Here is a 14,005-nt window from a genome sequence, read left to right as displayed (position 1 = left end):
AGTACCGAACGATCGCCCCAGATAGTTAAAGTAGCACATCCCTCTGCCCTCGCTTAACAGTGATTTTGTTCAATACGACAGCGAGTCTACGCGCCCATGTAGTAGCTGCAAAGCTCTCTACCGACTCAAAAAGTGGACGGTGCTACGTTCGTATGTGTGCAAGTGGAAGTCTCTGTAGTGTCACGTTCAATGTCACTAGTTTGTGAATTAAGCTTTCCGCTTTGTTAGTGATCAGTCGTTATGTGTTCGTTGAAGCTGTATCGTTCGTCAATGAGTACCTCCTGGTGTCTGTCCTCTTCTGTCATGGCCCATTAACACCACATTTCACACCACTGTCCTCACGCAAACGTTCGCCGTACGTCTCACATTAATATCTGCGATTATTTCACGCAGTGTTACTTTTCTGTTAGCATTGACTGACGCAAACGCCGCTGCTCTCGGTCGTTAAGTGAAGGCCGTCAGCCACTGCGTTGTCCGTAGTGAGAGGTAAAGCCTGAAATTTGGTATTCTCGGCACACTCTTGACACTGTAGATTTCGGAATACTGAATTCCCGAACGACTTCCGAAATGGAATGTCCGATGCGTCTGTCTGCAACTACTAAGGCTGTTAATTTCGTCGTGCGGTCATGATTCGTCGGACGCCTTTTTACGTAAATCACTCGAGTACAAATGACAGCTGCACCAATGCACTGCTCTTTCGATACTACTGCCATCTGTATAAGTGCATATCGCTACACCAGGAACTGTATCACCTCTTTGTATATTAGCAGATGTGACACTCACCGACATAGCCGTTCCCGTCGACGTCGACGCCGCCAGCGACGCTGATGCCGAAGCCGGGCTGCGTGGCCGCCGGGTGGCCGGAGCTGGGCAGCCTCTGGGGGCCTAGGAGACGGCCCATGCGCCGAGCGTCGCCGCTGCCCAGGTACACGAACACGCTGCCGCCCTGGTCGCCGTACGGCGCACCCACCGCCACGTCTGCAACCGCCCGCGCCACAAAACTTTACGCTCTCCAGTCGTCAAGCGGCTAGTCGAAAGTTATAACGAATGGCGTAGACATCCATTTTGAGACACTACAGGTGAAGCCCGTCTCGCCACGTTCCAAGTCGCGCACATGAGCGCTCGAGGGTGGTCAAGTAACAGACAAAGAGATGTCCATGAAAAACACATGCTGTTTAAAACATGCACCAAATCCACAATTTGAAGATACATCAATAAAATTCAGTACCATGCTTTACATGAAATTAACAAATTTTACTGTATAGTTCGTTGAATTATAAGTCCGCAGCTCGTAGTATATGGGCTAGCGTTGCTGCCTCTTAATCGAGGGGTCCCGGGTTCGATTCCCGGCCGGGTTGGGGATTTTCTCTGCCTGGGGACTGGGTGTCTGTGTTGTCCTCATCATTTCATCATCATCAATCGTGTAAGTGGTTAGATTGGACTGTGTAAAGATTGCGACTTCGTACGGGCACTGATGACTGCGCAGTTGAGCGCCCCACAGATCGAACATCATGATCACCTTTTGGATTATATATATTTAACTTTCTTTATGGAATTTAAATGTTTTATTTTCAAAAAATAATATATGTGTCTTTCCTCAGATACTATTCAAGAGATTTCTACAAAATTTTCTCTGCGTAGTGTCTTTGCGTATAGTAAGCTCCTTTCATGAATTGTTTTGAATATATCGAATTGAAGAATTTCAATGATTTTTTAATTGTGATTCTGTAAGCACAATATAAAACATATGGAAAATTCCAAGCTCTTTGTCCCATATCTCGGCTCACACTGAGAATTTCAAATTTTACTCTTGGCACAACATTTATTGGCTTTATAGAAAGAAATGTACAAAACTTCGTAATTATAGCCGTCATAGATTCAGAGAAAAACGTACATAAAACTTTAATTTTCAGGAAATGCATTTTAAAATTCATCCTAACATTGATGTCACTCCTCGAGGGTCCCAGATTTGTACATAGGAGACCTCTTTCTCTTCGAGGCTTCTCTTCTGGTTTCTTCTTTTATGCATTCTTTCCTTTACCTGGCCTTCAACAGACATTCCAGCTGCGGAGAGACGTTGTAAATCTACTTTTCTCAAGATATCTTGAGTGTAATTTTCTGTCTTACACCCCATTCTCTCTAATACCTTCATCCTCTCTACGTCATATACAAGAACCTCATCATAAGTTGCAAATCTAACAGATGTAGCACACGAAAATATGGTTTTAGGGCATATAAGCGAATTTAGAGACTCATTTCCATTCGGGGTTTTGCCGTGAACGCACATTTTAAGAAGTTCAGGATCGGCCAGAAACCTGTGCGTGGGGGTGTCAACATGCAGGATACAATATGGAAGCCTCTCCTTGTGGCACAGCCGGCCGGTGTGCCCGAGCGGTTCTGGGCGCTTCAGTCCGGAACCTCGCTGCTGCTACGGTCGCAGGTTCGAATCATTCCTCGGGTATGGATGTGTGTGATGTACTTAGGTTAGTTAGGTTTAAGTAGCTCTAAGTCTAGGGGACTGATGTCCTCAGCTATTTAGTCACATGGTGCTTAGAGCCATTTGACCCATTTTAATGTCGCAGAGATAATGATTTCGATGTTCATTCGTCGACACCATATGGCAATATGTATCCCATATTGCACTTTTCACGTCATTTATACTGGATAGGTTCTGGCAAAACAAGAATTCCTTCCTCACAAACAGAGCAGCTGATTTGTTATTATTTCTTAGATACGGAACAGAGTCACAGATGATCTATAAAACCAAAGAGCATATATCACAGCCCTCTAGATGTATCCCGTACAGCTTGACTTGAAAGTAATCCACGGATCCGTTGCTAGTATTGAAGTGTTGCTTCAAAAAGTGGACGCGGCAAGAATATCGTGTCACACATGTCATTATTTTTCAGGCACTTTGGATGTGGTTTCATCGTTGAAGGCTTGGGAACTTATTGTCCACAAGTTCTACTAACAAATAAAAAAATAAACAGGAAATTGACATTTTCGGTGCGTTTCATGAACGTCCCCCCTTAATTAAAGCTAGATTTATGTTCCTACGGAATATTGATCCCCTAGTTACAAATAACGCTTTGGTGCATTTCATTTCTTAATATTATTTTTTCGAGAGCAGCCTCAAGAAAAGGTCTCCTTTTTTTTCTGTAAACATACTGTTAACCCTGTGGTGAATGATTGTCTCTGCAGTAGACAGTTTTTAATGGCCACTTCTCTGATGTTTTCATTCAACCTGGAGGCTACAAATGCATGCAGGGTACAACAGCAGCAGGGAGTACCCACTGCAGTGGACTGTGTGTATTTTCAGCCTCAGGAATGACTGAAAACGCCAAAGAAGCAATCACTAACAGCTCTCCCCTGTAGTGGCTGCTATGCTCCACAGGGTTAATAGATTCTTCACCACGGTGTTGTGAGTGATGCTACCTCCACTTCCAAATACGAGGTGTGCCTATAGAATAACGGAGCTGTTGCTGTAAAACATTTTATTTATGAAAGATATATATTTAGTTATTGTCACTCTCAAAATACTACTACCCTCCTCTACCCCTGCAACGCTACAGGCGAATTTTCCTTTGATGGAAACAGTACTGGAAGTCTTCCTCTGTGAGCTCTTTGATTACGCGTGTCGTTTTTCCTTTCACTCCTTCAACGGACTGAAATCTTGTTCCTTTTAATGCAGATTTGACCTTGGGGATTAGGTAAAACTCACAAGGCGCTGAGTCATGCGAGTAAGGTGAGTGGTCTAACACTGGGATGCTGTATTTCGCCAGAAACCTCTTAACAGACAGTGTTGTATGAGCAGGTGCGTTACCTTGATGCAGAGTCTATGACTTGTTTTTCTTCTTTTCGGAGTTGAACAATAACCTCTAGTTAGTAAAGTTGGTTAATAGTTTGGCCTTCAGGAACTCAGTGAAGATATACAATTTCGTATATGGAGAAAAGCTTCATCGTCGCTTCGAATCTTGATTTGCTCATTCGAGCTTTTTTCGCTCTCTGTGAACTTGGGTCCTCCCAGTACATGTATTGGTGCTTCATTTCTGGATCATAAGAGAAAAACATGTTATAACTCTTTCCAAGAAATCGGGATCATATTCAATGGTATTCAAAGTGTCAGTACAAATATTTTCTCGGGCTTCTTTTTGTTACACCACGAGAATTTTCGGCACCAGTTCTGCATACACTTTTCTCACGTTAAAATGGTTATCTGAAACTTGCCTTATGTATTCTTTTTCAATCGACCGAATACTAAACACACGGTCAGATCTAATCAGATTACCTACTTTTCAATATTTTCATCCCTGTTTGATGTTGAGAGGCGTCCCGGGCGTGAGTCATCTTCAGCGTCTTATCGGCCATCTTTGAAATGCTCGAACCACTTAAAAACTCGTGTTCATGATAAACAGTCTTCGCCATACACTTCTTTTAGTAAAAGTTAGGTTTCACCAGAAGTGTTTCCAAGATTCATGTGAAACTTCACGACGATTCGTTTCTCTGTTATTATATTTATCATTTCTCCGGAAAAACAGAATAACAGCTCTTACGCGAACGAAGGCTGCGACCACACTGGTTTCTCTGCAGACACCAGAGATACCGCATTCGACTGGCTTCATGCTTCACCTTTGGCGTATGCGTACTTACTCTGTGACAGCATAGTCCCGCTTCTTTTTTGTAGCCACTTCGTACAAACACGCTCGCATCCTCTGTCTTGGTGTGGCAATTATTCAAAAGCGAGCTCCCGTTGAACGATACCGCCAAGTGACAAGTTCGTGCAATTACTCGATTTTGGACGAAAAAGGTGTTAAACCAGTTGAAGCTCACCACTAATTGACAGACGTCTAATGGCAGCCGTGCATCGATGTCAAAAATGTTCGTAAGTGGTGTAGAGAGTTTACAGGAGGTCTTAACTGAAATCCACGAAGCAGAAAATAGCGATGGGCCGTCATTTCTCGACAAGACACTTGCGAAGGTGGAGGAAACCACGCGTAAATATCGGAGCATAATTTTGGATGTTCTCTGCATTTTGGTTCCTGAGGTCTCCCGAAGCCCCATCCATAGGATTTTAAAGTAAAAGTTGCAAAATGGGAAAGTATCTGCAAGATTGGTATCGCTTATGCTGACAGGACATCACAAGCAGCAACGAATTCACTGTTCTCGCGAACTTCTTCGCCTCTATGGAGATGAAAAGAACAATTTTTTGGAGTCCATTGTCACGACGGGCCGCAACCTCAGCTTTCTACTTTCCACCAGAGACAAACCAACAGTCATACGAGTGGCAGGATCCCTCTTCGCCCAAGCCGCGAAAATTCAAATAAACACAGTCTCTTGGTAAAGTCACTACAGCTGTGTTTTAGTCCCGGACGGTACTACTGTTGGTCGACTTTCTGCCTGCTGGGACAACAACCAGCGCTGACAGGTACTGTGTCACACTGAAGAAACTCAGAAGAACAATTCAGATCCGGAGAAGAGAAATTCTAAGGAAAGGCGTACAATTACCCATGGAGCTAGGTGAAAAATCCATTAACTTTTTAGACCTTAACATAGATATCACCACAAATAGACACACTTTCAAAACTTACAGAAAACCCACAACAACAGACACAATAATACCCGCATGTTCACAAAACTCAATAACACACAAACATGCAGCCTTCCATTCCATGGTATACCGCGTCACATCCAGTGTCAAAACAGAAATTACAAACAGAAGTAGACACCATTAAATACATTGCATATAACAATGGCTATAACCCTGAATTAGTTTACAAAATCCTGCACAAGAAACAAAGAAGAAAAATCTTGCCCTACATTTATTCCCCCTCTGCAATAACAACTACACCAAAAACCAACTGGTGCACTATACCATATCTAGGTAAGCTATCAGACAAACTAGCCAAACCACTGAAAGCCCAAAACTATAAAACATCATGTTATGCAAGAGGTACTACAGTTAATCTCCTATTCAACAGCAAGGACAAAACAGATAAACTAAGCAACAGTGGGGTCTACAAAATAACCTGCACTGACTGCAATAAACTGTACATTGGTCAAACGGGCTGGGCCATATCAATAAGGCTGACTGAACATGAACGCAGCTGGAGATTAAATAAATCAGACTCCACCTTTGCTGAACATGTGCTCAAAGAAGGACACAAATATCTAACACACATAGAAGTGCTACATATAGCCAACAAAGCCAGAAAACTCAGCCTACTAGAAGCACTGAAATTAACAAACACTTAGCCCTAAATCCCCAGCCGGTCCTAAATGACCAATTGCAACTGAGCCCAAAACGACTCTTAAACTTTACACAATACAGTAAACCTGCTACTAACCACAAAGTGTTCCAATAATAAACAAATTCACACCCCAATATAATGTAATATCCCTTATGTGTTTACATTCCTAACTGTAACTCAACTGTAACAATGTAATATTTGGTGTACATTAATGCACAATTTTCTAATAACAAAATGTAACCGCCAAAGAAAACATCGCTGTTGTACAACCAACAATTAATGTCCAGTGCAACTGCTCACAACAAATACCAAAAAATTGTAAATTTGTTATAATGTGTATTGTAAATATTTATAATTATTGTCATACATGGTACTGACAAACCATAAAATGTGATTTTTTTTATGTTAAAGAACAGTTTTACGCAACAGAAAGTCAAAAGACCCGTTTGACAATTCCAAAGACAATATCATAACTAAAGATCGTATGTAAGTGTGTTGTATTTTAGTCCAGAATGTCTGGTTCATAAGAACACAAGCTCCTTGTAAACAATAGACAGCAGTTATCTGAAGATGGCCTAATAAGCTGAAAACTAGTTCATACAAATAAAAATCAGTAGAACAAAAAACCGCCCAAGTGTTATTCAACCCTCAAAAGGCGTATGCAATTCAAATAACTACGCTCGCCCACACGTCGCCCGTCAAACCATCGATCTGCAACCAAACCTCAACTGATTATGTAAAACAATAAAGTATTGTTCAGCATTTAAAATGATGTAACTATCACAGAAAATAAACGGTTGTTTGTACAAGTAAAAATACAGGAGACCTAACTTTTGGAATTTCTCTCGTGTTTCGATATGTACATAACTTTACTTGCAGATTTTTCTGTCAAAGAAAAATTGGATACTCAAACAAAAGGAAGAAGGGGCGAGATGGCTGCAGACAGGGCTTTTTTTATGACAGTGCTAATTACTTCGCCTCTGGTGTCAAAAAATAGGTTTCCTGCAAACCGCTGAGAAAGGCAGCAGTCAAGTTCTACCTACTTGACCACAGGAAGCAGATAATACCTCTATTCCTCACAGGTTTCCCATCCTGCCTGGGCGTCAACCGACCCAAAGGAAGACATTTTCTGTATGAAGGCGCCTTTTTGGAGAAAAGGAGTCGTTCAAATTTACAGCGCATTCTACCGTTTGTCGCCATTTTGGATAAACTGGTAAGTTATCTCATGATTACCAGTTCAGAGATGAAATTCCAGAATACTGTTTTGCAGTATGTAAGGACCTAAGCAATCTGGCACATTGTTGTGCACTCCGCAATATGGAAACGAGAGAAATATCGCCATACGTGCAATAGTATTTTTAATGTTTCATAAGAACTGAACGCAAAGAATAAGGAGGTTGGTTTTTTTTGGGAGGGGGGGAAGGGGGGGTAGACAACCGGCGGCCCCCGGTCTGGATATCCGGTGCACGATTGGTTTTGAGTCAGACTCGCGGAAGAAATTCGTGGGAGAGAGAGCGAGAGAATATTAGAACACTGCAACCGTTTAAACTGAAGGTAATTTACAACGGCTTTTCGAGAAGTAAGGTCCGACCGGTTGCGAAATGGAAACCACTGTTAAAATCAAAACTGTTTTATTTGCAACGGATAGATACACCTTGTAGCTACTTCTTTATGTAGCCGACGCTCGAAGTTAAACATTTGTCGTATATAAGCCAGCCGTCTGTGTTTTCCGCCAATTCTCTACGCTGGTCTACAGCACGTTGTCTGTGTCATAATGTTGTCTCATAGCCAGCAGTTCATGTGAGCAGAGATGAAACTCAGAGGGAACCAGTTAAGGGATGTATTGCGAGTGATCCAACACATGTCGTCGAAAACGGCGTAGGAGCATTTCATTGCTCCTGCAGAGTCCGGTCGAGAATTTTCATGAAGTAGGAAACGCATGACAGTTATGTTATGTGCGCTGCATGACATCAGGCAAAATCTCTCACCAGCCTTACATACTTGCCGGGAGACACTATTTTCTACGCATCTTTACGTGCTCACTGTGCGCTCGGAACTGGACAGAGCGACGTTAGGTGATCGATGCGCATACTTGAGACACTACCCAACACATCTGTGGAGAGCTCATCGGATTTACACGATGTTTTTCCATTTCGCGCTTGATCGGTCCTTTCTTTCCAAACAGCCCTCGTATAATGAATTGCCTGCAACCAGTTGCTTTTATGCACGCTTATTTTTCCATGATAACACTTCAAGATACCTGGCATCCCATCTTCATATGTTTACGTTTACCTAAGTATTTGGCCACCCGCGCCGGCGGTTCGAATCCTTCCTCGGGCATGTGTGTGTGTGTGTGTGTGTGTGTGTGTGTGTGTGTGTGTGTGTGTGTGTGTGTGTGTGTATGTGTATGTGTATGTGTGTGTGTGTGTGTGTGTGTGTGTGTGTGTGTGTTTTTGTGTTGTTCTTAGCATAAGTTAGTTTAAGTAGTGTGTAATTCTAGGGACCGATGACCTCAGCAGTCGGGTCCCTTAGGAATTCACACACACGCACACTTAAGTGTCGTGAACATTATTTTGTCACTGATGGCGTTGCAGGATTTTGTAACAGAGACTTTTGAGACAGCTAACGTAAAACTTTGTAAGTAAAGAAACAATGTTCACGATGCTTAATTAAATGTAAACAACTGAAGACGGGATGAACATAAATTGAATGTACAACAAAAACGTGTTTTGACGCGTAATTTGCCGGCATGGCGAGTCAAGAAATGGGTGCCATTCATACTGATGCGTTACCGAAAAACATTAATATCACGGACGCCATAGTTTTGACTTAATGCGCAAGGAGAGTTGCTGTTGTGCTACGAGGCCGCCCGCGATCTTAAGATTCCATACTCCTCAACCAGCCTACAAAATAAGCGACTTTTACGATTTTCTTGGAAAATCTAATGAGGTATATCTTTTTGCACATTATTCATTGATTCTTGGCCAACATTTTTTTATTTGTTTAAGGAAGCCAGCTCTCATTAAGCCCCCGTCCTAGGAGTGGAAATTGCTCTGTCCAAAATGATGTGTGTCGGCCAGGACGTCCTGCAGCCTGCAAATCTTACCTGAAATATAATAATCAAACAATTTTTCTTAATCTATAGAACATTGCGCACGAAATAGCTACGCAGTTTGTGAAACTTGAAAAATTATAAAATGGCAGACGTTTGAAACAAAGATATAATTTTGTCGTATGTTTTTCGTCACGTTCTTTGCAGTAACTAATTACTAAATTAAAATGAAAAAATTGGCTTATTACTCCTTGCGGACATGCCCGAGGAGTAATTAAGCCAAATTTCAGATTGATATCTTTTTAAGTATGCTCCGAATGTATTCCGTCAGCTTGTGCAAATTCTGTATAAGGGTGAAAGATATAAGGAAAGGGTTCCAATGCAGAGCAGTTTTTTTTGTAACGATAAGGACGCAAATCTGTTTGGAGAAAAAGATCAGATTTTAGATAGATGGGTGGAGTATTTTAGTGAACTATTGAATATAGAATGGAAAACGAAGGTGAAGTTGATGCTGCTATGGTACAAGAGGTGTATATGGAAGTAAACAGAGGAGTACCAGGAATCCGTCGAGCAACCTACGCTGGAAGAAGTTAAAACTAGTATCAAGACTCTTAAAAACAACAAAGCTCAGGTAGAAGACAACATTACAGCGGGAATTGTAAAATATGGTGGAGAAAAACTAATAAGGGTTTTGCATGAGATTATAGTAGAAATATGGCGGAAAGCAAATATGCCAGAACAGTGGAATACAGCAATGCTTTGCCCTACGCATAAGAAAAATGTCAAAGCCGACTGTGTGAATTATAGAGGAATTGCACTGCTCTGTATAGTATGTAAAGTATTAGGAACAATCATGGCGTGGAGACTCAGAACATATGTAGAAGATTATCTAGGAGACTACCAGAGTGGTTTCAGAACTAATAGATCTGCTACGAATCAGATTTTTACTGTCAGACAGATCCTTGAAAAATGGTACAATATCGATGTCCACCACTTGTTTATTGATTTCAAACAAGATTATGATAGTATCAAGAGGGATCAACTCTGGAAGGCAATGCAAGAGGCAGGAGTACCCAGAAAACTAATAAGACTGGTTAAAATGACTTTGAGAAGAACAGCATGCAAAACAAAGGTTGAGGGCACTTTATCAAAGGAATTTGAAGTTAGCCAATGATTCCGACAGGGAAATGAGCTCTCCACTGTTCTATTTAATATCGCCTTGGAGAGGCATTGCGATAAAGATACAAAGCGGCACCGCTGGGGAATACTGTTTAATAGAATGATGCAGGATCTTGCATATGCAGATCATATTGATTTGTTATCCAGTAGGAAACAGGATCTGGAAGAAAAGCTTGAAAAATTAGAAAGATGCAGAGCGTAGATGGAGTTTACAATTAATCAGTCAAAGACCAAGTATATGTTAACATCTAGGAAAAGGTATAGTGAAGGAGAAAGAAGCATGACTTTGAACGGGAAAGAATTTGAACGCTGTGAGAGCTTTAAATATCTTGAGTCACTGGTAACTGAGACTAATGATATGAGAGAAGAAATACATGCAAGGATTACAGCTTTTAACTGGGACTACTATGTACTTATTAAAGTATTTAAAGCATGAAGCCTTAGTAGGAATATGAAGCTCACAATGTATCGTACACTAGCGAGACCTGTGGTGATGTATGGTTCGGAGACGTGGACAAAGACGCAAAATGATGAGGAGTCGTTGCAGAGATAGTAAAGGAAGATACTTAGGAAAATCTGCGGGCCAGTGAATTATAGGGAATTTTGGCGAATCATAAATAATAAGGGAATCAGAGAGTTGTATAACAAACTAGTTATCGTGATAGAAATAAAGAGAAATAGACTACATTGCTTGGGACATGTAGAAACAATGGTGGAGAGCAGCACAATTAAGAAAGTTTTCAAAGAAAAAGCAGGTGGACGCCGTATCAGGGGCAGACAAAGGAGGAGGCAACGTGGAGGAGGATTTGATAAAAATGGGGGTTAGAAGATGGAGAGTCAAGGCAGCCAGTAGAGAAGAGTGGGCGGAGATTGTCCAGGAGGCCAAGGCCCAACCCGGGCTGTAGCAACAAGGAGTAGCCGACCGGTGTGGCCGAGCGGTTCTAGGCGCTTCAGTCTGGTACCGCGCGACCGTTACGGTCGCAGGTCCGAATCCTGCCTCAGGCATGGATGTGTGTGATGTCCTCAGATTATCTAATGATTTTTCTGACGTTTCGCCAGCACGAGTGGCTGGCATTGTCAAAGCTTCACCCTCCATTGCCGGTGGTAAACTGGAGGCGAGCTCGCGGCCGCAGACTATATGTACCTGGCGCGCCAACGTAAGAGGGCTTCTCCGCGGTCATTTCCGGTGCGGTTCTCCTCTTGCTACCTGCGACGGTCGTTCGCTGCAGTACGGGAAGCCAGGATCCGTTTACCTTAAGGCTTTCCTCTTTCTTGTTGAAACTGTTCGCGTGTTCAGAAAAATCATTAGATGAACGTCGGCCGAAGAACCCGAGACAGAAGCCAATAGGCAGTTTGTCAACAAGTGGCCACGAAAGCCTTAACAATTTTGTGTCCTCAGATTAGTTAGATTTAAGTAGTTCTAAGATCTAGGGGACTGATGACCTCAGATGTTAAGACCCTTAATGCTCAGAGCCATTTGAACCACTCTGAACCAAGGAGTAAGTAAGCAAGCTTGAGATACAGTATATTTCAGGCTGACGGAATGGATTGTGGGCTCACTAATAATAATATCTTTCTGAAATTTGGCTGAATTACTCCTCCTTACTTCAATTTATTTTGTAGATATTGTAAAAAAGTGACCAAAAATGCCCTACAAAGCTACATCTTTAAATTCTGTAAAATTTAATGCACAACCATGCTATTACTTCCTGCGTAAATACACTAGATGAAGAAATTTGTTTGTTTTCTGATTTCAGGTAATATTTGCAAAAATGGTTCAAATGGCTCTGAGCACTATGGGACTTAACTGCTGAGGTCATTAGTCCCCTAGAACTTAGAACTAGTTAAACCTAACTAACCTAAGGACATCACAAACATCCATGCCCGAGGCAGGATTCGAACCTGCGACCGCAGCGGTCTTGCGGTTCCAGACTGCAGCGCCTTTAACCGCACGGCCACTTCGGCCGGCTAATATTTGCAGATTGCGGAACTTCCGCCATGGACACACCATATTTTAGACAAATAAACTTTCACTCCTCGGAAGGGAGAACCTGAAGATGACTGAATTTATTCTTAAAAAATCAAGATGTTATCCAGGAATCGATAAATAATGTGTAAAAAGAATTACTTTTATTCCTTCATTAGTTTGTCCAACAAGAGTTGTAAAAGTCGCTTATTTTGTACGCTGACTGAGCAGAATGGACCGTTAAGTAAGTGAATCAGCCCTGTGAGTCAACAAATGCTGCCCGTGCCTGGTTTAACTGGTTACGTCACATAACGAGGGAAATTCCTCACGCAGGACAGGGCGTGAGCGGTTTACGCAGCTGCCGCACGCTGCAGTATCACTGCTGCGCCTGTTGTCACTTCCGGCAGACTGCAAACATTGCGTCATAGCCCGCTGGCTGCTGTTACGCGAGACAGAGGAAGCCGCTTATCGCGCGAATGCCGCTGTGACTTTGGAAATTTGTGGTAAGGTCTTATGAGACCAAACTGCTGAGGTCATCGGCCCCTAAGCTTACGCGGTACTTAATCTAACTTCAACTAACTTACACTAAGGACGACACAAACACACCCATCCCCGAGGGAGGACTCGAATCTCCGACGGGGGAAGCCACGCGGACCGTGACAAGACGCCCCAGACCGCGCGTCTCTCCCACGCGGCTCTGCTGTGACTTTACGAAGGCAAATGTCTTCCCATCCTACAACATTTCTCTGTTGAAACATCTCGAAAACATTCGATCACTTTTATCAACATGAAGTTGTATTTAACATGTGTCACTATGTTTATCTCTGCTGCAAAATCTCGAAAAAAATTCATTCAGTATAATCACACGAAATTAAATTCAACACGTGTGAATTTCTTTCTGTTCAGTCCGTCGTAAAAGACTGAGATTGGCTTCAATTGTGTTATTAATTTCAGAGACTTCACATTGACAAACAATAATGAAAAATACACTTATTAGCCAAAACATTATGACCACTGCCCACCGCGACGTTGGATGCCGCCTGGTGGCCTTGCGGGTGTTCACCCTAACGAAGATATTGACTGAAAATGGAGAAATCCATTGAGATAAGCGACTTTGACAAAGGCAGATAATTATTATGCAGAGACTGTGAACGAGTATCTCGAAAACGGCGAAGATGGTCGAATGTTCACGTGCTACCGTCGTGAGCATCTATGGCAACTGGTAGAAGGACAGTGAAACTATCATTAGACGCTAAATGGTTGGACGTACACGACTCTTCACAGAACTTGGGGCTCGGAGGCTAGTGTGCTCTGTAAAGTAATATATGTTGTGATCTGTGACATCTCTGCCGGAACAGCACAATACTGATGCACGCACAAATGTTACGGAGCACACCGTTCATCGTATGTTGTTGAACATGGGGCTCCGCAGCATACCACCCTCACGTGTTCGATGAGACATCGACAATTACGATTGCAGTGGGCATGAAACCATTTGAATTCGACCATCGATCAATGGAAACGTGTCGGCTCTTCGGGTGAATTACATTTTTGTTATAT

General features: G+C 42.4%; 1 protein-coding gene across 1 annotated transcript in view; it reads right to left on the bottom strand.

Annotated features, from left to right (window-relative positions):
- The window catches only part of LOC126262652 (integrin alpha-PS3-like), a 440,796-nt gene that overhangs the window by 273,677 nt on the left and 153,114 nt on the right, over positions 1-14,005 (bottom strand). The window contains exon 11 of the mRNA XM_049959421.1: positions 784-978. Within this exon, the coding sequence (XP_049815378.1) occupies positions 784-978 (195 nt within the window). The remainder of the gene's footprint in view (positions 1-783; positions 979-14,005) is intronic.

Source organism: Schistocerca nitens, chromosome 6 (genome assembly GCF_023898315.1).
Source record: "Schistocerca nitens isolate TAMUIC-IGC-003100 chromosome 6, iqSchNite1.1, whole genome shotgun sequence".
Classification (NCBI taxonomy): domain Eukaryota; kingdom Metazoa; phylum Arthropoda; class Insecta; order Orthoptera; family Acrididae; genus Schistocerca; species Schistocerca nitens.
This window is presented reverse-complemented; position numbering and strand designations above follow the sequence as displayed.